General features: G+C 56.7%; 2 protein-coding genes across 6 annotated transcripts in view; both read right to left on the bottom strand.

Annotated features, from left to right (window-relative positions):
• The window catches only part of PITPNM2 (phosphatidylinositol transfer protein membrane associated 2), a 41031-nt gene extending 32039 nt beyond the window's left edge, over positions 1-8992 (bottom strand). For all 5 annotated transcript variants that reach the window (XM_051828579.2, XM_051828581.2, XM_051828580.2 and 2 more), the window contains exon 1: positions 8859-8992. In XM_051828579.2, coding sequence (XP_051684539.2) covers positions 8859-8936 — 78 coding nt within the window. In that variant the 5' untranslated portion in view covers positions 8937-8992. The remainder of the gene's footprint in view (positions 1-8858) is intronic.
• Positions 8859-23225, bottom strand: part of MPHOSPH9 (M-phase phosphoprotein 9) — a 171761-nt gene continuing 157394 nt past the window's right edge. Inside the window, exon 25 of the mRNA XM_070066113.1 lies at positions 8859-9032. The gene's annotated coding sequence lies outside the window, so the exon portion shown is untranslated. The remainder of the gene's footprint in view (positions 9033-23225) is intronic.

Here is a 23225-nt window from a genome sequence, read left to right as displayed (position 1 = left end):
GCTAGAGAAAGAGGCCCCAGAGGCTTAGATGAGACCTGCAGAGACACGCTGTGGGGAGGGCCTACCCGTGGTGTGCATGGAGAGGCTCGTGTGGGGGCGACGTGGCTCGAGGACCACAGGCATCTGGGGAGGTGGGCACCATACAGGTCCTCAGACTCCCCCAAAAAACAGGGCCTCTCACTGGCTGTGGCTGACAGCTCATTAAAGCCACGTTCTCGTAAATGCAAAGAGGAAACTATAAAACTCGCAGGAGAAGACACAGGCGTAAGTCTTCATGACCTTGGATTAGACAATGGTTTTAGAGTCATGATACCAAAAGCACAAGCAACAAAAGAAAAAAAAAGATAAATTGGACCTCATTAAAATTAATGACTTTTGTGCTTCAAAAAACCCCACTGTGTGGCAGAGAAAATATTGTAAATAATACATCTTTTAAGGGGTATGTATCCAGATTATATATTTAAAAAACTCCTACAGCTCAGCAACAAAGGGACAAACAACTCTGTTAAAAAATGGGCAAAGGGGCCGGCGCTGTGGCACAGTGGGTTAATGCCCTGGCCTGAAGCACCGGCATCCCATATGGGTGCCGGTTTGAGACCCGACTGCTCCTCTTCCAATCCAGCTCTCTGCTATGGCCTGGGAAAGCAGTGGAAAATGGCCCAAGTCCTTGGGCCCCTGCACCCGCGTGGGAGACCCAGAAGAGGCTCCTGGCTCCTGGCTTCGGATCGGCACAGCTCTGGCCATTGTGGCCAATTGGGGAGTGAACCATCACATTGAAGACCGCTCTCTCTCTGCCTCTCCTCTCTCTGCTGTGTAACTCTGACTTCCAAATAAATAAATAAATCCTTAAAAAAAAATGAGCAAAGGACTTGAGTGGACACTTCTCCAAAGAAGACCCACAAATGGGCAGTGAGAATCAAAAGTGTGATGAGATGCTGCTTCATACCCACCAGGGTGGTTAAAAAGATGGACGACAGCGAGTGCTGGTGAGGACGTGGAAGTGGGATGCTCGCGTGCTTCTGGGGGAACGTGGAACAGAGCAGCTGCCGCGGAAGAGTCTGGCGGTTCCCCCAGGGAGTTACGCCCAGAGTTCCCATGTGACCCAGCAATCGCCCTCCTGGCTCCATATACAAGAAGAGGAAAACAAAGGTGCACACAAAAACCCTACGGGTTAACCTTCACAGCGGCACCTCTGGCCTGAGCCATAAGGCGGAAACAGCTCAGCCGCCCATCAGCAGAGGAGTGGGCACGACATGTGACCGTTCCCACACACAGCCCAAGAAATGAAGTGTGACTCCTGCCACAACATGGAGCCTTGGGAGCAGGGTGCTGAGTGACAGACGCCAGACACCGAGGGCCACGTGCCACAGAAGAGGTACTCAAGAAAGGCTGTGGAGAAATGGAATTAACTGAAATCTACACTATGTTCTTCATAACACGCTCTCCCCACAAGCTTTTGACACGCAGAGTTAGACAGTAAGAGAGAGAGAGAGAGAGAGAGAGAGAGAGAGAGAGAGAGAGAAAGGTCTTCCTTCCGTTGGTTCACTCCCTAAATGGCCGCTACGGCCGGTGCCCTGCCCCGATCCGAAGCCAGGAGCCAGGTGCTTCTCCTGGGCTCCCATGGGGTGCAGGGCCCAAGCACTTGGGCCATCCTCCACTGCCTTCCCAGGCCACAGCAGAGAGCTGGCCTGGAAGAGGGGCAACCGGAACAGAACCGGCACCCCAACCGGGACTAGAACCCGGGGTGCCGGCGCCACAGGTGGAGGATTAGCCTAGTGAGCCGCGGTGCTGGCCACCCCCACAAGCTTTTGAAGACCCTGCGAATGCTTCTACCAACATGAACTTTCCAGGATAGACACAGAGCAGATAAGGGGGACCCCGGGTCAGGGGAAGTGGAGAGCGACTTCTTTTGGGGGAAATAAATAAAAATGTCCTAAGATCGACTGTGGTGATGGCTGCACGACTCTGAATGTGCTCAACACCGCTGACCGGTGTGCTTCAGATGAGAGGATCGGGGGAGTGAGACTCACAGCTCAATAAAACTGTTATAGAACAAGACACACAGCACTCAATCCTGCCTCTCTGTACGCATGGAAATCTAAGAGAGAAAATGAGTGGGCGGGGCCTCAGTGGCACTGAGAGGGATGACCCGGGTCACCTGGAGGTGTCTCTGCCACAAGTGCCCTTCCCAGTGCCTGGGAGCTCAGCCTTCTGCTCGTGTTTGAGCTGCCCAGCACCTGTTTCCATGGTGATGTGGCGGCCCTGCCAAAGCCATCTTGGGTCAGTTCCTGAACAGCAGGTGCAGCACCCGCCCCCAGCTGCACACACCCACACCTGTGCACACAGACACATATGTGCACACAGGTGCTCCCGAAGGCCCCCTCTAGGGCACTAAGGTGTGCTCCATCTCCAAGGCTCAGAGTGACGGAGTCCCCTTCGGTAGAAAAGGAAAAGGCCTCGCTGAGGCCTCAGGTGGGGTCTCAGCAGGTGCAGGCAATCCCCTCCCTCTCTCAGAACTCCAGGAGTGTGGGTCAGATCTGCTGTGAAGGGTGCTCCCGTCCCTGGACACTGGCTCACCTCCTGCCTTTCCCAGTGGCTCCGTTTATCCACGGCTGTGCTGAGCACCTCCCATGGTTGTTCCCCTTCGGTTACAGAAGCACGCCTCGAAAAGCGTGCAGCATGGCTATTATTCCCAATTTGCAGATGAGACAGTGTCGAGGCTAGGCGGGTGGTTACTTGTCCAAGTCTGCAGTTACTACACTGCAAAGCCAGCCTCGACCTCAGCCGGACCTGCTTGATGCCAGGGCCTGCTCAGCCCACGGCACTGAGTTGCCACAAGGCAGGCTACCTGGCACCAGGTAAGTGCTGGGCAAATGGGTACTGAACAAACAGATTCTAGGCCCAGCTCTGTGAAAAACTCCCTCTTGTCCTGGACAAGCAATTTCTTTTCTTTGGTCTCAGTTTCCCAAAACGAGATGTGAGGACCGACTTACCTATTACCCAAGTCCTGGATCAGCAGCTGAAGTGCTCCCCCAACCCTGATTTCTGTTAGCCAGAACCTCGGGACATGACCTCATTTGGAAATGGGTCTTTGCAGGTGTAACTGGAGTGACGCAGCCACAAGCCAAGGAATATGTGAAGTGGGTGGAAGACATGGAGAGGAGCCTCTCCCTGGGCTTCGGGACGGAGGGAGTGTGGCCCAGCGGACACCTTGACTTTGGCTTCTGGCCTCCTGAGCTGTGAGACAATCGATCCCTGTGGTTTTACCTCACCCAGTTTGTGGCATTTGGTACAGCCGTCCCTGGAGGTGCATGTACAGGCCAGAGGCCAGGCTGCCTATGGGGGCTGAGATCAGGCCCCTCCTGCCTTGTAGGGTGCAGAAGGACCAAGGAAGGCTGCAGACGCGGCAGAGGGATTGCACAGAAGCCCCTGGCTTAGCCTGTCATCCTCGGGCCCTCCAGGGAAAGCCAGCATGCCCACCCCAGCAGCTCAAAGGCTCTGGGAGGACCCTCCCGGCCTCACCCATCTCAGCAGCCCCTGTAGTCCCAGCATTCCTTGCATCGTGACTGCACTCCTTCAACCTCTGGCTCTGTCTTCATTTCTCTATCCTCTCCTCTTCTTAAGGGGACAAGAGTCATTCAATCTAGGGCCGCCCTAAATCCAAGAAAACTTCATCTCAGGGTCTGTAACTAATTACACCTTTGGACACTGGTCAGTCAGCTGGGGACCATTCGCAGAAGCCTCCTGTTAGCTTCAGCCTGCTGGTGGGGTACACGGGAACACCCACCTGCCCGCCAGGTGGGCCCCTCGCCTCCCGTCCAGCCACTTCCCCAGCGTGCAGTGCCTCTGGGCTGGCCACAGCACTCTGGCCTTGCTGCTCCCAAGCCGGCCTCCTGCTGCACGTGTCTGAGTCTTGGGGTGGGTGGGACCGCGTAGGAACAGCAAGGATCTCAGAGGCTGGCGGGGACAGAGGGCCTCTCTGCTGTCATGCCCACAGCTCTGGCCTCAGAGAAGGTTAAGAGATGTGGTCACAGCGCTTAAGGAAAAGGCAGCCAGCCACGTCTCTGGACAGAGACTGGCTTCATCGGGCCAGCTGTGCACACTTGGGCAAGTTCCTCAGAGTCTCTGAGCCTCTGGCTCTCACCTGGGGTGAGACCACCTGGGGTGAACACCACCAACCCCACAGGGCATGGTGATGTACTTCAGGCTTGGGCACGGGGCTGCCATCACCAGGTGGTGGTTACGGGTGGCTACTGCCACTCACAGGAGGGCTGCCCAGGGCTGCGGGGCCGCAGTTAGTGACCGAGCTGCAGGGCCCCAGCACTGCCCCCAAGCTGGTGCTCCCCACACAACACCTCGGTGCCTCTGTGGGGGAGATGCTTGGTACACATTGGCTGAACAAGTCCATGCATTCCAGTCCCAACTGTCACCGGAAACTCTGGGCCTGGCATTCCCAGGAGTAGGCAGCATCCCCCAAGCTGACCTCTGGCTCTCCCTGCCTCCCGACCCAGCTGCGGCTGTCACGCCATCTAGCATCCAGCTCCTGTTGATCCTCTCTGTTCTCTGACCACACGGGACACCACCTGCTCATTCCTGCTGGCCACTCCCATAGGCAGCGCTGTGTTGCCTCCCCCAGAGACGGCGCCTACGGCCAGCACAGCAAGGCCCAGCTGCCCTGCGGCTGATGAAGTCGGGGAAAGATGCAAAAACCAAGAAACCCCCAGGGCAGCAGCTCTTGGAGCTGTCCAGGGTCCTGGCCAAGCCGCCTCTGCTCACTGCCCTCAGATGGACAGCTCTCTCCTGGCCATGCTGACTGCTGTCACCACATACGCTGAGGGCTGCTCAGGGATGGCGCTCGGCTCCCCAGCACATGAGCTCGGTCCTTGAGGGTTAGAGGGCAGACCCTTTCTCAGGCTCCCCCAAGCTGGTGAGCAGCAGGGGTGGGAAATGAACCAAAGCCTCTGTCCTTTTCTAGAGAAATGCGGCGTGAGGCTCAGCTCAGACACGTGTGCCGCTGGGGTGCTTGGCCTGGATCCTGTGTGAACACCCACCTCCCTGTCTCCCACACCCTCCCGGCTCCTGCCTGTACTGGGTGGGCCGCATCCCTGTCTGTGTCCTGGAGAAGAGGCAGGAAGGCCTTCACTCAACTCTGCCCTTGGCACAGGGCAGGCAGCAAAGCCTGCTGAGGGCAGCGTTGTTCTAACGCCGTCGCTGAGCAGTATATGTGTAAGGAAAAGGAGAGCTTGGTTGACACGTCTCACACCTTGCCAACCCGTATCGTACAGCAGTGATGCAGGCCCCAGGATCCAAGGCAGGGAAGGCAAAGCTGGAGCAGGAGTGGGGGCTTGGGTCTCGGGGGGCAGACCGGCTGGGGGGGCTGGGAAGAGCGAGCACCCACAGGCCCTGGAAGGAGGAGCAACCCCGCTGGCCTCAGGGGGTGGGCAGGACCCCAAGAGGTGGCAGGAGAGCTGTCACTGGGAGTCTTTGTGACAGGAAGCGTGAGGTGAGTGTTGGAGTTGCAGTTCACATCAGGTTGGCCTTCTCTTAAGCCATGGGGGTCACAGCTCACAGCACTGCTAACCAGGACCCTCTTGGAGGAGGTGGGTGAAGCTGGGGGAAGCTGGGGGTGTTGGGGGGAGGCTCAGCAGAGGGCGGTTCCTCACAACCCTGCTTGTCCCGATTCAGGAGTTGGGGGGCCTCCTCACCCTCTCCCGTCTTCTCGCCCCCTATCTGCCATGTACTTTTCACCTGTGGGCTGACAGCAGCTTCCCCCCAACCCACCAGGGCCAGGGAGGTGCCTGGGAGCCAATGGATCTCAGCTCCAAGCCGGCCTCTCAGGGCCTCGGTTTCCCCATCTGTAAAATGGGAAAGTAGCTGTGCTCTGTGAAGGCTGGCTCACGTCACAGATGAAGAAACAGGCGTGGAGAGTTCACCGCTTCCTCTCCAGAGCTGGAACTCACACCAGGGTCAGCCTGGCCCACAGCTGCTCCAACTGGCCACTCCAGCTCTGCAGTCATCTGAAAATGCTGACCCTACACCTCAGCTCCCAGACCTACATCTACCTCCGGGGCCTCTGACTCTGAACACAGAAGTCCGAGTTCAGAACTGGCCACAAGGCCTTCACCACGGAGACTCGATTCCGCTCTCCTGTCCTGCCTGTGTAGGCCAAGAGGAAAGTCTAGGGCATGACAGCCAGGCGGCTGGGCAGAGACTGGGGTCCCTCCACAGCAGGAACCTTGTCGTGGATGAGGAAGCTGCGCTGGCGCTCACAGCAGCTTTGAGGCATGTCACAGCCCTCTGGGGCCTGAGGGCACCCCTGAAGCTGATGAGAACTGGAGTGTGAGTGCACAAGTGTACACGTGTGCAACTCCTTTGCCCTACCCTGCATGTGAGTCCTCTTTCCAGAAACCCCCTGCCTGGCTTCCCCTTCCTGTCTGAATAGGGGAGACGCACACTCACAGGCCTGCCCACCGGAAGAAGCACGGGGGAAGACCCCGGAAGCTCACAGCTCCAGAGTTGAGTCCAACAAGCACTCAGGGGTGTGACAGGGTTGATGCCCATGACCTGCAATGCAGGGGGGCGTTTCCCTCCACCATAACCACAGCTAATGGCTCAGCGCTCATCCGCACACACCACATGTGTGGGCTCATGGATGAGGTCTGGGTGGAAGAAGATCTAAGGATAACACAGGGCCAGAGTGGCTGAATGACAAGCTTCACTGGGAGGCACAAGATTTATTTATTTATTCGAAAGGCAGAGTTACAGAGGAAAAGGACACATACACACACACACACACACACATATATTTATATACACACACATACATACATACATACAGAGAGAGAGAGAGAGAGAGAGAGATCCTCCACCCACTGGTTCACTCTCCAGATGGCTGCAAAGGCAGGGCTGGGCCAGGCTGAAGCCAGGAGCCAAGAGCTTCGCCCAGGTCTCCCAAGCACTCAGGCCATCTTCTGCTGCTTTCCCAGGCACATTCGCAGGGAGCTGGATCAGAAGTGAAGTGAAGCAGCCAGGACTTGAATAGGTACCCATATGGGATGCCGGCATCATAGGTAGCAGCTTAACCTGTTAGGCCACAATGTTGGTTCCTAGAGGTGATTTTACACTCAAGAAAAGATCTGGGGGTCAGGCATCTGACCCATGGTTAAGATGCCAGTTGGGACGCCTGCATCCCACATCACAGGGCCTGGGTCTGAGTCCTGGCCCTGCTCCCGACTCCAGCTTCTTGCTAATGTACACTCTGGAAGGAAAATGATGGCTCAAGGACTTGGGTCCCTGCCACCCATGTGGGAGACCTGCTCCTGGATTCCACCTGGCCCAGTCTCAGCTACTGGGCATCTGAGGAGTGAACCAGTGGATGGGAGAGCTCTCTCTGTCTCTTAAGAAAAAAGAGAAAAGCTTTGGGATGTCCGGTGCTCTCAGCCAGATGTCCATCACAGGAGACTGCGTGCAGCCGGGGCTGTCTGGGCCTTGGGGTCGGGGATCGACAAGCCAGCAGCAGTGCTGGCAGACGAGCCTGCTCCTTGAAGTGCTGAGCTCTTTCCGGAGTGCTCAGAGCTGGGGGGCTGATCTACACCCCTTTTCCTCCCCACTCTCTAGAATAATTAAGGGGTAAGTGGTCCAAGAGGGAACTGAGTGGTGCTTCTGAAGCAGCTCAGAGCCAACAGTCCCAGGGAGGCCGGGTGCCCCTCCTGGTCTCGTCCAGCCAAGCCGCCTGTATGGAGATCCCGGCCGAACCCTCGGAGCTTCGTCAAGATCTCCCGGGGAGGGGGGGGGTGTAGGGACTCCAGGCTCTGTCCGAGTGCACAACTACCTCCTTGGACCCAGGCTGAAGGAGGGAGTCCACACGCAAACCCAGGGAAGGGTGGGGAGACCCCGCCAGCCAGGCCCTCTCTCTGCAGACTGGTTCAGTCTGACGCTGGGATCAGAGGCTGCACAAGAACCTGGACCAAGGCAGTCCCCCAGGGAAGCAGGGACCAGAGAAGCCGAGCCAGGCCTTGAGCAGCTGTCCCCAGTGCGGGAGGCCCTCACCTGGAGGGAAGCTGCCGGGCTGGGCAGAGGCCAGGCACTGGGGCTGAGCAGGAGCTGGGACGAGGACCACACGGACCTGGGACCCAATCCTGTGTTCCAGGTTGTTCAGACGCTGAGCGGGGAGAGTGGCGATGTCTTCAGGGAGTAGGGAGTCTCCTCTGGCTTGTCACCAGCATCCCTAAACTTGTGTGTTGCTCTGTACATCAGCCATGTCTCCTACACTGCCGTTGTGAGGGCACCAGGGTAGTGAGGAGAATACAGGCCTGGAGCAGGGAGACAGGCTGCGTGCTGCTGGGCAAGTCGCTCAACCTCTCTGAGCCTCATACCCTCCTGTCTGTCCAGTGGGGTGTAGGAACTGAATGCGGTGCTCCCATAGTGTCACAGTGTGGACGTGGGGCCTTCGGGAGGTGACCAGGTTTAGGTAAAGTCACGAGGAGGGGGCCCTTGTACGGAGACCAGCGTCCTTTGAAGAACAGGGAGAGACGCCAGAGCTGCCCGTCATGGACGAGCTGGGGAGGGAGCCCTTGCACGGGACTGAACCTGCCTCCGGCCCCCATGACTGCAGGATCACAGGACTGTAGCTGAGCTAAGACGGGGTGATCCCGGTCAGTGAGAGGATGGGTGCTGAGCAGAAGGACGAGTGCCGGCATCCTAAGCGCCGAGGACACAGCCCTGGCAGAACAGTGCCACGCCACGGTCACCCTCAGGACACCCTGTGTGCTGTGTGATGCTCGGAGGCCTCTCTCAGGAGCCGGGGGCAGACCCTGTGCTGTGAAGGCCACGCTCCCACCCCTCGGCCTGTGACCCACCTGGATCATGTACAGCTGGGCGATGCGGTACTCCTCCACGGTCATCGGCAGGGGGATCCGATACTCCTTTATGATCATCTTGGAGTCCAAGCCTTCCCGCCAAGGGAACTGCGAGGGGAAATTCTTCCTAGCAGAGGTTCCTTAAATGACCATGGCCGAATTCACCAGGGACCCCTGAGAGAGGACAAGCAGAGAGGAAAAGTCGGTCACTTTGTGCAAGGGCTGTGGAGGCCACGGCACGGAGGGCAGGCCTGGTCTAGACCCAGGGCTGCAACTCTGGTCTCGATTCCAGCGTGAGCCGCTCAAGGGACCTCGGGCGAGTTCCCTCGCCTCTCTGCGGCACGGACCGAGCGAGGGGCTGTGTGTGACTCCGGTTCACCAGCAGCCGCGAGCAATGCCGCCCTGCTGGCAGGGGCTGGGAAGAACGCCATGCTCCGTTTCACTCACAGAATGCATGGCAGAGGCCCCTTCCCCCAAAGACCCCGCGCATGGCTGGTCATGGGGAAGGAGGCAAGGAAGACAAAACTGAAAAACAGATGCAAGAGATAGGAAAATCAGCAGGCTGAGCCCCTGGGTGCCGGGGCCATCGCTATGCCGGCAGTGCGCGGTGCAGACGGCACTGCTGCATCTTGGCGGAGGCCCCTGGGTGAGCTAAGGGTTGGTTCCAGTTCAGTCCAGCAATAAGTATCGACTGGCACCTGTTCTATTGCTAATACGGGGTTAAGTCTTGGAGATGAAGAGAGAAAGAAGGTAAGCAAATAGTGTTCTTGGGAACGTCTATTTAAGGTGACAGAAAATGGATTTGAGGAAGATGTGCACCTATGGCAATGGCATTTTTCCAGAAGACCCTGGGAAGGGGTCACACCCTCAGTTCCTGGTGCTGAGATCTCCCAGGACAGCTCCTGCTCCGCTGGCTGAGCTCCACTGTGGGTGGCTCTGTCACCTGCGGAGGCCCCACACTCCTGACTTTGGGGAGTGGCAGAATCTGGACGGTGTTTTACAAAGAGCACTCTGAGGCCAGAGGTCAGCGAGGAGTCATGGTGACCGGGGCAGGACACCGGCAGAGTGGTGAGAGCAGGGTCCTGGCCAGCCAGGCAGCTTCCCCACGGTGCCGGTCCATTCCGGGCGTGTAAGTGTCACCCGGGCACTGAGAAAAACAAACTTGCCAGAATGCCCGGGAAGATGGGCACATGGGGCGACAGGATTCTTTACGAGCCCCTGTTGGGAGACGGGGGGCGGGGCAAGATGTCGCTTCCCCTCAGATGACCCTGTTTGTTAACTTCTGCACAGCAGGCAGACCATCAGCCCAAAGCCTGCCGGCACCCAACTCACTCACCTCCAGTCGCTCTAAATACAGTCCAAATACACGTCAATATAGCCAGTGGGCGCCCCTCACTTCACACACCCCTAAATCACACCCAACATCTGCTGGCCACAGACAAGACAAATCCTGGAGCCGTGAAAGACCCCGGATTTATATCCGAAGCCTCGCTCCCGCTCCCCTCACCCTGGGGGGTCCAGTCCTCTCTGCACCCTGCGGGTGGCCTCACAAGCAGCCACACTGTACCTGCCACACTGTGCCTGCTTCCAGGGAGGTACCTGCCCACAGGCTGCCCAACAGAGCTAACAGTAAAGTGACAACTGCCGCTCACTTACCCCCAAAATCCGCAGACCTACCACAGAGCAGAGGCACGGAACCCCCAAAGGCTGTGCTCGGATGAGACAGCACCCTGCACTGGGGAGAAGTCAGAGGAAACTGCCATTGGAGACAGCAAAGGGGAGACCGAGGCTCCGTGGGCCGGGAGCTTTTCCACATCATTCTTCTCTGCCCAGGACTGCCCACCCTGGAGGTCCTACAGGCGTCACACAAGCACGTGCACTCCTTGACTGCTGGGGTGCGTACAGTGGCCCAGGCTGACCTCAGCAAGCCCCACATGGTTATCTAGACTGCAGGGAGCTCACACACAACCCCCAGGTTCCGTAGAAACCCTAGGAGGCTATGCAATCTGGCCTTTTGGGGTCTTAACTGCTCTGCACAGAACAATCTGCCCATGCTCACTTACACCCAGAACAGCCCATTCCCCTTCTCTTGGCATCTCGGGCCATCAGGCGTTGTTGTGGGTGCACAGGTTTGGGGCCAGGCAGAACCCCTGGAGGAGGACTAAGTGTATTCCGTAAACACCTCCATCTCCTCAGATGACAGCCGGGGGCTCTGTGAGCACCTGTCTGGAACATCCCACACACAAGCTGCCAGCTGAGCTGTGGTCATGCAGATGCAGTCCACACCTGTACATGCAGAGAGACACAGAGCCAGCGGCCCCAGAGGCCTCTGGGTGGCTTCTACTGCCCAGGCAGGACTGGGCTGGGAGGCAAAGCCTAGGACTGACCGGGGGGCAGCCACATGACTGTTCTGACGACCATCGGACTCAGTGATGGGGGCAATGTTCATCTCTGAGTCCTGAGTGGACTGGATTCTGCTGGTAGCACTGGGAGCAGGTGGGAGAAGGCCCGGCTCCAACAGCAGGGATCGCATGAGCAAAGGCCCTGAGGGAGGAACGCAATGCAGCAGGAGCAGTCTTCCTCTAGTGCACCCCTAGAATGTGCAAGCCGGGTACTGGGGAGATGAGGGGCTGGGCACGCTGAGGCCATCCCACAACCACTTGCCTCAGAGGAGGAGAGGGCTGGAGGCTGACCCCAGGCATTCCCCACAGCCTGTGTGACTACTCACCCATGTGCCCATTGGCAGAGGTTCAGGAACAGGTTTGGGGCAGACCAGGGTGGACTGAAACTCACTAGCATCAGGCTGCACATTCTCACCCAGAAGCCGACGGCATCCTGCAACGTAGCTCCTGGGAAGACCTTGCTCACCCCACATCTGTGGGGGCTCCTCTCTCAGAAGGCACAGGGCTCAGCTCCCAGAAGAGGGACAGAGCTGGGGAACAGGCCTGAGTGACGTCTAAGCCTGATGACTTTGGGAAGTGTCTTTCCAGGAACTCATGCCAAAGGAGCAAGGCCAGGCCTGTTTCTTTCTTTCCGCACCTGCACCAGGACACCTGACGTTGGCTAGATGGCACAGTAACGCTTATTTCCCTATCCTCCCCAGAAAGAAGGACTCTCTCTCTCTCCCCCTCTCCCTCCCTCAATCCCAAATAAAAACATTTTTTAAGGTTTATCTATTTATTTGAAAATCAGAGTTATAGAGGGAGAGGGAGAGTGAGAGAGACAGAGAATCCTTCATCTACTGGTTCATTCCCCAGATGGCCGCAACGACCAGGGTTGGGCAAGGCTGAAGCCAGGAGCTTCATCTGCGTCTCCCATATGGGTAGCCGGGGCCAAGCACCTGGGCCATCATCTGCTGTTCTTCCCAGGTGCATTAGCAGGGAACTGCATCTGAAGTGGAGCAGCTGGGACATGTGGGAATGCTGGCATCGCAGGTGGTGGCTTTTTTAATCACTACGCCACAAGGCCAGCCCCTCAAATACAATTTTTTTAACAACAAAGAAAGAAATTATTTGACAAGTGAAAGAGGCGAATGCTAAAACATGAGCTGGCTGGCTCAGAGGGAGATGGGAAAGAGAACAAATGCATCACAGGTTTTTACGCGCTACATCATCGTCTGAAAATGGAGGTGGTGATGGCTGCACAATATCATGGATGTCCTTAGTGTCACAGAATCGGACACTTAAAAATGGTTAAAATGGCAGATTTTGTTACATATACATTTATCATAATCTTAAAAAAATCAGTGATATAATATTCCAAAATGTTGGACTATATGCTTTTAAATGAATGAGCTGTATAGTCTGTGAATTCTCTCTCAATAATGCTATTTGTTTTCTCCCCTCTTTTTCTCCCTTTTATTTTTTTAAAGAATTATTTTATTTATTTGAAAGTTAGAGTTTACACAGAGAAAGAAGGAGAGACAGAGAGAGAAAGAAAGCGAGGGCTTCCATCCAATGGTTCACTCCCCAAATGACCACAATGGCCAGAGCTGGGCTGATTTGAAGCCAGGAGCCAGGAGCCAGGAGCCTCCTCCAGGTCTCCCATGCGGGAGCAGGAGCCCAAGGACTTGGGTCATCTTCCACTGCTTTCCCAGGCCATAGCAGAGAGCTGGATCGGAAGAGGAGCACCCAGGACTTGAACTGGCGCCCATATGGGATGCCGGTGCTGCAGGCTGGGGCTTTAACCTGCTGCACCACAGTGCTGTCCCCTCCCTTTAATTTTAACCTTTTAGGAACTACAGACAACCTCCCCAAGGCAAGGAGGATAAGTTCCAAGACTCCTATGGGATACCTGAACCTGCAGAAAGGGTTAAACCCCGATAGATGCTGTGTGGTTTATAGATTAGGTGCAGTAAGAGATGAAAAGCAACGACAGCAAGCAGAAGAGCTGGAACGCCAGGCTGTGCTGAAGTCACCAGCATCATGGCTGCCGCACTCCGGGGCCATCACTGAGCACAGCAGGGGTAGGTCCCTCACAAGCCCTGACAGTGCATGTGTCCTAACACGGCACACGCAGCACGGATGAGCCGGCAAAGGGGTGGCTCACATGCCAGAGGGGACAGAGCAGGACGCTGTGAGGCCCCATCACGCCCCTGGACCCGTGCGTCATTTACAACGTATGAATTGTTTATTTCTGGGATTTTCCATGCAGTATTTTCAGGCCGTGGCTGACTGCAGGTAACTGGAAGGTAAACGGGAAGCCCATGCCGGGGAGGAGGGGTGCTGTACTATATCCAACAGCAAAGAAATGCTTTTCTGACAGGGAGTGCTTCCCTCCACTTCATTTTAGATACACAGATCTGTCTGTGGCTAAATTCAAGTAAGATGAAATTTGATTTTTTATTTTAGCAATGCAAGCAGAGGGGCAGGTGTTGTGGTGCAATGGGTAAAACCACTGCCTGTGATGATGCCAGCATCCTGTATGGGCGCTGGTTCATCTCCTGGCTGCTACACTTCCGATCCAGTTCCCTGCTAATGGCCTGGGAAACGCAGTGGAAGACGGCCCAAGTGTTTAGGCCCCAGCCACCCACATGGGAGATCCTCATGAAGCTCCTGGCTCCTGGCTTCAGTCTGACTCAGCCCTGGCTGTGTGGCCACCCGGTCTCCCTCTCTCCATAAATCTGATTTTCAAGTAAATAAATCTCTTTTTTTTAAATGCATGTATGACATGGCTCATTTTTTGTTTTGTTGAGGTCATTGTTACCCTGTCTGTACAAAGACTCTGAGACAAACGTGTCCTGAATGCCGGTGAGGGACTACCTCACCGGGATGGGGCTTGGGCAGTACTAACTTCGCTTTTCTTTCCGTATTTCTCAGTTTGGTGAGATGGCAGCCGCAGAGCCCAAGCAGGAGGTGTGTGGATGGCCAAGGGAGCACGGTGAGTCTCCTAGCGGGGACCCTCGGTGGAAGCAAGTCGCTTAGTCTCTCTGACCTTTCACGTGACCTTCCACAAAGCAGGGGTCGGGTGGATTCAGTGAGATCATGTCCATGAAATGCTGAGCCCAGTTCCAGCCAGCACTCAGCTGGCAGTAGCCAGCCATCAGATGCTACCACAGTAGTGCACAGGGGTCCGGAAGGGGGCTCCCCAGGACACAAGGCTGGTGGGCTTCCCAGCTTGGCCTCCCGCGGGCAGCAGGGAGGTGGCTGGAAGAAAGACGGGCCCCACTGCAGATGCTGCAGGCCCGACAGCCAGACATGGACCTGCTGTGGCAGGGCAGGGCCTCCTTGCTTTTCTCCTAAGAAGCTGAGGCAGCCTTGTCCCCCTAATTGGAGAAGCTATGTGACTTGTGTGTCTGCGTGCCCCGTGCCCTACTTAGCCGGCAGCTGAACCCTCACTCAGACAACCTCATTACACCCACTCCAGCTGCCGGGCACGCGACAGACACATTTCATCTCGTCTCTGCTGGAGTCGTGACGGGTTAGACAGAACTGCATTTTACTGCTTGCTACGGGACAGCTTTCAGGGCCAGGCACATACAGCGAGAGAGAAATACAGGTCTCCAGGGGTCCTCTGGCAAAAAAAGGTCTGGGTGACCACCTGTATGCCCCTCCCACACGGCTGCTCCCCAGCAAGGACAGGGACCCTCTCTGGGGCCCCGGCCTTAGACAGGGTCCTAGATCCCTGTATTTTCATGTTCCCTGGTGTCTCTGAGGAAGCTCGTCAGAGTGGGGGTACTTGGTGTGGCGTCCAGGGAGCCAAGGGGACAAGAGTGTTCAGCCCTGGACAGTGCACAAGGTGCGGGCTGTATCCAGGCTGGGGAGGAGGGGTGAGGGGATGGCACTTTCTCTGGTAGCTGCTAGTTCAGCCCCTGTACATGGGGACGGAGAAAAGAGGCCCAAGTTAACCAAAGACACCTGATGGCATCTGGGGGCTCAAGGGCCCAGCTTCCCAGGCTGGGGCCCAGAAGTCTTCCAGAAAAGGCACCTCAGGAAACAGAACAAGCACCACGCTCCAGCGGCGGGGGCGGGGGGGCCCCATGTGAGCTGGAGGCACGTGTAGGAGACACAGGGGAGTTATCAGGGTCTGGCTCTGAGGGGGAGGAGGTAGACGGCCCCTTGAGATACCCTGACTGGGAGGGAGGGCCAGAGAATGGAGTTTACAGAACTTAATCTGTTTTTCCGCGATTAGCTAGGGTTTGACGTCACAGATGGAATTTAATAGTGAGGTTGTGCAGAGACCCAGGGGATGGACACTGTCCAAAAGGGATTTGGCTGGATTCTGGCTGTTAAGTCTGGGAGCTCCTGGAAGCTAGAGCAGGAGCCTCCACTGTGGCAGCAGCCAGGAGGGTGGCTGGCTGGGGAGAGAGGGAGCCATGGTCGGGTCCAGGGCCCTGGGACTCGGGGGCTCATGTGTGCTGGACTCTCCCCCGGGCTCCCACAGGCCTCCACCTCTTGCTCTAAGAAAAGTCTTCTGTTCTGCTCTCTGAACCCCAAACTTACTGCTCCCCAGCCAGAACTGAAAGGGGATGATTGTTGAAGGACTTGCTCCCATGTGCGGGCGGCGAGGCCCACCCCACCCATCTGCGCTTGGGGCTGGGTTGGGGGTGGCTGTTCTGTGAGGCTGCACTGACTAGCTTGCCTCTGGGCTCTGGGCTCAAAGCAGGACAGCACTCCAGTGTTGTCAGACTCTGGGTTCCGGCAGAGATTCCTTTGCAGAAGAGTTTCTGGCCCTCCCCTGGTAAATGAGCAGCTAAAGCCTGGATTTCCCTGGGTGCGACTGGTTGAGCCATACGTCTGTTCTGGAGAGGGGTGGGGCCCAAGGCGCTTTGAGCAGGAGGACACAGCCAACCCTCAGTGTCCTGCCCCTTTGGCAGGACACAGCTTCCCCTACTCTGCCTGGCCTGAGTCATGAAAGGAGCCCCAGACAGCCCCAAAGCCCTGGGTACTGCGGCAGTCCCCTGAAATCCCACAGGCTGTAAATTTCTCTGTCGTGTGCCTGCAGTGCCCAGCTGGGGCCACTGCCAAGGCACTGCGTATTTGTCCCCAGTGGCCCATGGCACCACGGCCATCTAGAGGCACTGCAGGGCCAGAGCTGTGCAAGGCAGCACCTGAGCCCCAAGAAGTGGCAGGTGCAGCAAGCAAAACAGGCTGAGGGGCAGCAGGATGCTGGTGACCTGCTCAAGGGCAGCCACAGCTCAGGGCGTCCCTGTCTCACAACGGCAGCTCCGTGGGCATAGCTCCGCAACTTCGAGTGGGAGGGCAAGGACAGAGACTTGTGTGGGAGGAAGTCAAACTGAAGCCGGAGCCTTGTTGCCCTTGACCGGTCCTCTGGGGACCTGTGGGTCCCTGAGCCACCACCACCAGCAGGCTGGCCCCTGTGGTGGGTGCACTGCTCACCACATGCTGAGCACTGCTGAAACAGGGTAAGCCCTGCCCACACAAGGCCCCTGGAGGCCCAGACTTGCTACCAGAGACAAGCCCAGAGGAGCCTTTGGCCTCAATGTCTGGCTCCGAACTGTGGGCCACATGGCCTGGGGTTTGCTCAGGGGTCCTCGTTCTGGCTCCCAGCAGTGCCCGGCCACCCCTTACGTCGGCAGTGCAGGGGCCTTCCAGGCCCGCCTGGCCTGAGAGTCAATACCTCCTGAGGAGCACTGGGGCCTGCCAGGGGAGGACCCTGAGATACCCGGAGGCTGCGAGCACCTCCAGGGCAGAGGCCCAGGGGCCATGTGCATGGACGTGGCCTGCTGCAGCCCAGCCCCAAAGCCACCCTCAGCGCCATCAACTCCCCCTCCCCCCAGGTAAACCCAAGCCTCAGGGAAGCACTCAAACAGCAGAGCTAGTAAGAGGCTGGGACTTTACCAGGGGCCTTCAGTCCAAACCTAGAACAAGCCTGTGATGGCAGTGTCACCGGCAGGAGCATACACACTGTGTGACAGTGAGAGGACACAGGACAGTCACAGGGAGAGGACACAGGGCAGTGTCACACGGGAGGACATAGGGTCAGTGTCACAGTGAGAGGACACATGGACACAGTGGGAGGACACACGGACACAGTGAGAGGACACAGGTCAGTGTCACAGTGAGAGGACACAGGGTCACAGTGAGAGGACACAGGACAGTGTCACAGTGAGAGGACACAGGGTCACAGTGAGAGGACACAGGACAGTGTCACAGTGAGAGGACACAGGGTCACAGTGAGAGGACACATGGACACAGTGAGAGGACGCAGGACAGTGTCACAGTGAGAGGACACAGTGTCACAGTGAGAGGACACAGGGCAGTGTCACACGGGAGGACATAGGGTCAGTGTCACAGTGAGAGGACACACGGACACAGTGAGAGGACACATGGACAGGGTCACAGTGAGAGGACACAGGGTCACAGTGAGAAGACACAGGGTCAGTGTCACAGTGAGAGGACACAGGGACAGTGTCACAGTGAGAGAACACAGGGTCACAGTGAGAGGACACAGGGTCACAGTGAGAAGACACAGGGTCAGTGTCACAGTGAGAGGACACAGGGACAGTGTCACAGTGAGAGAACACAGGGTCAGTGTCACAGTGAGAGGACACAGGACAGTGTCAGTGAGAGGACACACGGTCAGTGTCACAGTGAGAAGACACAGGGACAATGTCACAGTGAGAGAACATAGGGACACAGTAAGAGGACACATGGACACAGTGAGAGGACACAGGACAGTGTCACAGTGAGAGGACACAGGACAGTGTCACAGGAGAGAACACACGGAACTGCAGCAGCAAAAGTTGCCACTGTCCTGAGTGCTCACTTCCCGGGCCAGCCTTAGCTTGAGGGTCTCACAGCCCCTCATGGGGTCCAGCTCCTGGGACCCCACGACATCCACCAGCCCCTGAAGCCCCCACTCTGGACTGCAGGCCTCTCCCGCCAGTCTCCACCATGGAGCTGCCAGGCCTGCCACACCAAGTCCCCCAGGGTCAGTGCAGTGCGTGTGCACCTCCACGCTCTCACTTCGGGGCACTGGGTCCTTTCTCCTCTCGTCATTCAGGAAACTTCTGTCCTCCTCTCTAGTAGCTCTTGCCTCTCTGTTGGAACCTCCACCCCACAGACATTCAAAGATACAAGTACTATCTCATATTTGCAAAAGTAAAACCAAACACAACCTGCACAGCCCCCTTAATGTCCCCTTTGGGACTTCCCATGGGGTCCCCTCTACTGTGTCGCCTCCCAATCTTTCCAACCCATGTCGACCCCTGCATTCCACTGAAACTGCAACAAAGTCACCAGTGATCCGTGTGTGGCTAAACTGTGGCCAATCCAATAAATTCTGCCTCTTGGAGTTCCTGCATTGAACACAAAGGGACTGTGTCTACAACAGCAGCCTTCCAGTGGCTTGTGGACAGATGGGCACCATCCCGGAGTCACCCTCTGCTTGGACAAAGCCCACACATCCACCCACATGCCTCTGTCCAGAGCCCACCATGTACAAGACTCAGTGTGGGGGCTGGCGTTGTGATGTAGTGGGTAAAGCTGGCACCAGCAGTGTGGGCATCCCATATGGGCGCTGTTTTGAGACCCAGCTGCTCCACTTCCGATCCAGCTCTCTGTTATGGCCTGGGAAAGCAGTACAAGGTGGCCCAAGTGCTTGGGCCCCTGCACCTGCTTGGGAGACCCAGTGGGGGCTCCTGGCTCCTGGCTTCAGATCAGTATAGCTCCGGCCACTGCAGCAAATTGGGGGAGTGAACCAGTGGATGGAAGACCTCTCTGTCTCTCTGCCTCTCCTTCTCTCTCTGTGTAACTCTGACTTTCAAATAAATAAATAAATCTTAAAAAAAAAAAAAAAAAAGCGTGTGGAAGCCCTCGGTTCATGACTCAGGGGCCTATCAGTGTCAGGCCAATGATTCCTCTGTTCCCCAAACAGCTGGCACTGTGCACGCTGTGGGTGACTCAAGCCCAGAGATGCACAAACCCTAGGTGCAGTTTTAGAAGTCGGGGTCCCAGTCTTGCCCCCTTAACTCCTCCTGCTGAGGGGACCCACTACGCCCCGGTCCACGGCTCCTTCCTACAACTGTTGCAGCCGAGTGGGCACAGGCCTGCTCACCCTGGGTCTCAGCAAAAGCATGAAAGACCTTAGCTCGGGTGGGCATTTGGCAGGGCAGCTAAGATACCACCTGTGCAATCCCAGCGTGCCTAGATTCAAGTCCTGGCTCTGACTTCAATTCCAGTTTCCTGCTAACGTGCACCCTCGGAGGCTTCAGGTAATGGCCCAAGTACGTGAAACCCTGCCACCCACGGAAGACCAACGTTGAGTTCCTGGCTTCTGGTTTTAGCCTGACCCAACCTTGGCTGCTGTGGGCATTTGGGGAGTAAACAAGCAGATGGAGGAGCCCTGCCTGTGTCTGCTTTTTCTGTATCTTTGCCTTCCAAATAAATAAAATAAAATGAATTACTATATGGGGATATAATTCACATACTATGTAATTCACCATTTAAAGTGGTTTTTAGCCTATTCACAGAATTGTGCAACCATTATCACCATTTGATTCTGCTACATTCTCCTCATGGGTAAACGATGCCCTATGTTAATTAGCATAACCCGCGCTCTGTGTCTGTGGCTGCACCTGCTCTGGATGGTTCACTTAAATGGAATCATGCAGTACACGGTCTTCTGTGTCTTGAGACTTTTTTTTTTAAGATTTATTTTATTTATTCGAAAGGCAGAGTTACAGAGAGGCAGAGGCAGAGAGAGAGAAAGTTCTCCATCCTCTGGCTCACTCCCCAGATGACTGCAATGGCCAGAGCTACTCTGATCTGAAGCCAGAAGCCAGGAGGTTCTGCCAGATTTCCCATGCGGGTGCAGGGGCCCAAGGACGTGGGCCATCTTCCACTGCTTTCCCAGACCACAGCAGAGAGCTGGATCAGAAGAGAAGCAGCCGGGTCTCAAAAGAGCGCCCATATGGGATGCCGGCACTGCAGACTGGGGCTCTAACCCGCTGCGCCACAGTGCCAGGTCCCCTTGGGACTCTTGTTGTAGCAGGTGACCAACCTCATGCCTTTTTTTTGGCTGCTAAAGCTGTCCTGCATGGCTGTGACCCCTGTTTTGATGGCTGAGGAGACTCTGGCTTTGTGCCATTAAGGTCCCTCGCCTAGTCACCCAGTGAGTGGTGGAGTCAGGCCTGTCTCACTACCAGGATAGAAACCGCTTCAGGACCAGACGATCACCTGCTGCATGTACGCCGTTTTACATTAACAACACTACTGTGGCTTACAGTGCTCCTGGCTTTTCCACAACAATCCCCCCAGGTGGGAAAGGCATTAGGACCTCCTGTTTGGAAGGCGTCAAGGCCAGAGGGATTTACTGATGGACGGGGGAGGGTGCTGTGCCGGGAAGCTGGAGACCACGTGAGCCAACGTGGGTGTTCTAGTGCTTTTTTTTTTTTAAACAAAGATGCACGATTTACAGAAGCAATTTTTTTCTCTTTCAGATTATTCTGTAAAGAGTGCAAACTTCCCAGCAGAGGGACAGCCCCGTTTAAGCTCCGCCAAAGGAGTGGCTGGGTTTTAATTTAAAGTTTCCGATGAAAGTCAGAAATATAGGTCGGTATCCCTTGAAATGCAGGCTCCTCGGTTCCAGCCCCAGTCAGCCTCTTCACCAAGGCAGGGTCCTGGGGACAAAACGCAGACCAGGCCAAGTCCCCTCGATGGCTGGCTTGGACATTTGCCCAGAATCCCAAGCTCCACAGCCTGCCAGGTAAGGTCGCTCCTACCGGTCCCAACAGGCCCCTCCCAGCAAGAAAGCTTTTCTGCCAGCCCCTCGGACCCCACGTCTCCAGCAGGTGTCACCTAGGCCTCTCCTGCCTCCAAGGAGCCCCGCATGCCACAGGTGCTCAGGGTGCAGCAGCCCAAGACAGAGTCTTCAGGGGGCCCCAGGAAGACAGACAGCACATGACATGAGTCACCAACACCTGATGGGAAACGGCTTCAGCTTTCAAAGGAAGGAGATTCTGACGCATGCTGCCACAGGACGCACCTGTGCACAAAGCCAGACACAGAGGGATTCCACCGACAGGAAGTACCTACAGCAGTCAGATTCAGGAGACAGAAAGTGGAGTGGGGGGCCGTGAGGAGTTCACGTTTAATGGGGACAGTTTCAGGCTGGGAAGATGAGAAAGTTCCGGAGCCAGTGGTGGTAAAGGTTGCACAACAACGTGAGTGTGCTTAAGCCACAGAATTGTGCACACACAAATGGCCCGCATGCGAAATCCTATGTCATGTACATTTGCCACAACTGAAACAGAGACACTCTGGCAGGAGCCACAGCTGAGAAACGAGGTGCTACCAGAGGGTGGCTCCCAAGCAAAACAGCCCTGGGGGACCTCTGGGCTGGGACTGCGCCCTCTGTGCCTTCCTCTCCCACCCTCCCTCCTCCAGCCACGGCTCCTTCCCTCAGGCCCATGGCTGGCTCCGCACTGTTCAGTTCCACTTTCTGCCCTGCATGGCCGGAAGGCTTCATGACTGGCCCTGCCTGCCCTTCTAACCACATCTCCTCTGGCCACCAAGCTGCTTCCTTTTCTTGGAACACCCCGTGCTAGTCCTCCACCCTGGGCTGTCCCCACATTCTCCCTGCAGGGCTCAGTCCCAACGCCATGCCCCCTCGCCCCACCCCTGCAGAATGGCTGCCCCCTTGATCTACTGGATCCCCCGCCACACTCCTGAAGGATCTGCTAACCTGCACACCACTTCCCTTCCAGCAGCAGGCCACAGGAGGGCAGGGACCTCGCCTGTCCCACTTGTTGCTGTGATCCCAGAAGCGAGAAGACGGCCCGGACAAATGACGAGAGCACGTGTGTGTCAGACGCATCTTTCTAGACGCAGCACCAGGAACCTGGCACCCAGTAGGCACTCAAGAAAGGCTGCTTGGCAAATGCTCACAAGCCCTCTACAAGCAGACAATGCTGCCAAACAGCCAAAGTGCTAATTACAAACTGCTCCGTTAGCCGCTCCTCAGAGCAGCTCCAAGTCTCCAAGAATAGTGCCCCCGCCCCACCATGTCCCTGCTTCTGACAGCATCTATGACTCAGGCTTTTCACGGAGCCAGACTCGCCTTCCTGAACCAAGAGCGTGTGCAGGGGCACAGGCGGCAGACAGACAGACGCTGGCTGGCACGGCAGTGGGATGGGGGTATCTGGGGTTGTGGCAGTCCAGTCCCCATGCAGCGGCGAGTGTCTGGGAGGAGCAAGCCTGGCTGTGAACATGGAGCGGCAGTGCCAGGCAGCCCCGATGCCCTTAGTGCAACCACCATGCCCAGACAGGCGCGGGCATCACGGTGTGTCAGCGCTCTGCCGCCAGTCTCACCAGCAGCCCAGTGCTCAGAGGCAGCCGGGGCCAGAGCGAGGACGAGAGCCCAGAGGGGCTGAATCACCGCACGTCAGGGCAGAGAACGGCACAATCCGCAACCTGACCACTGCACTCCTGGGCCAGCAGCGGCTCCAAGCGCTCTACCGCTGGGCATGAGCAGGCAGAGCCACACTGTTGGCCTGCACCGTCCCTAGAGGACACGAAAGGCCCAGCCTGGGGGGCGGCAGGGCCAGGCACATTCCCGAGTCTGAACTTGACCCAGGCCTTGCACGGCTCACTCTGTGAGTGGTGTGGCCAGCAGCCAGGCCTCCCAGGGCTGCCAGGGAACACAACACGCCTGGAAAGTTTCCCAGGTAACTGGCTCTTCCCTACAGAGCTGTTAGCTTCCCTTCAGCGCCCCATAAACCCTCCAGCTGATGATGGATGCAGTCCTCCTCCAGCGAAGGGGAGGAGGGAAGAAGATGAAGGGAAAAAGGGAAAAACCAACAGACAAACTCGGGAAGTCCCAAGGACCCATGGCTTGGGAAAAGACACCAGAGCCAGCTGGGTTGCCTAGTTCAGCTGCACAGGCTGTGCACTGCCCAACTCTAAG

This window comes from Oryctolagus cuniculus, chromosome 21 (assembly GCF_964237555.1).
Source record: "Oryctolagus cuniculus chromosome 21, mOryCun1.1, whole genome shotgun sequence".
Taxonomy (NCBI): Eukaryota; Metazoa; Chordata; class Mammalia; order Lagomorpha; family Leporidae; genus Oryctolagus; species Oryctolagus cuniculus.
This window is presented reverse-complemented; position numbering and strand designations above follow the sequence as displayed.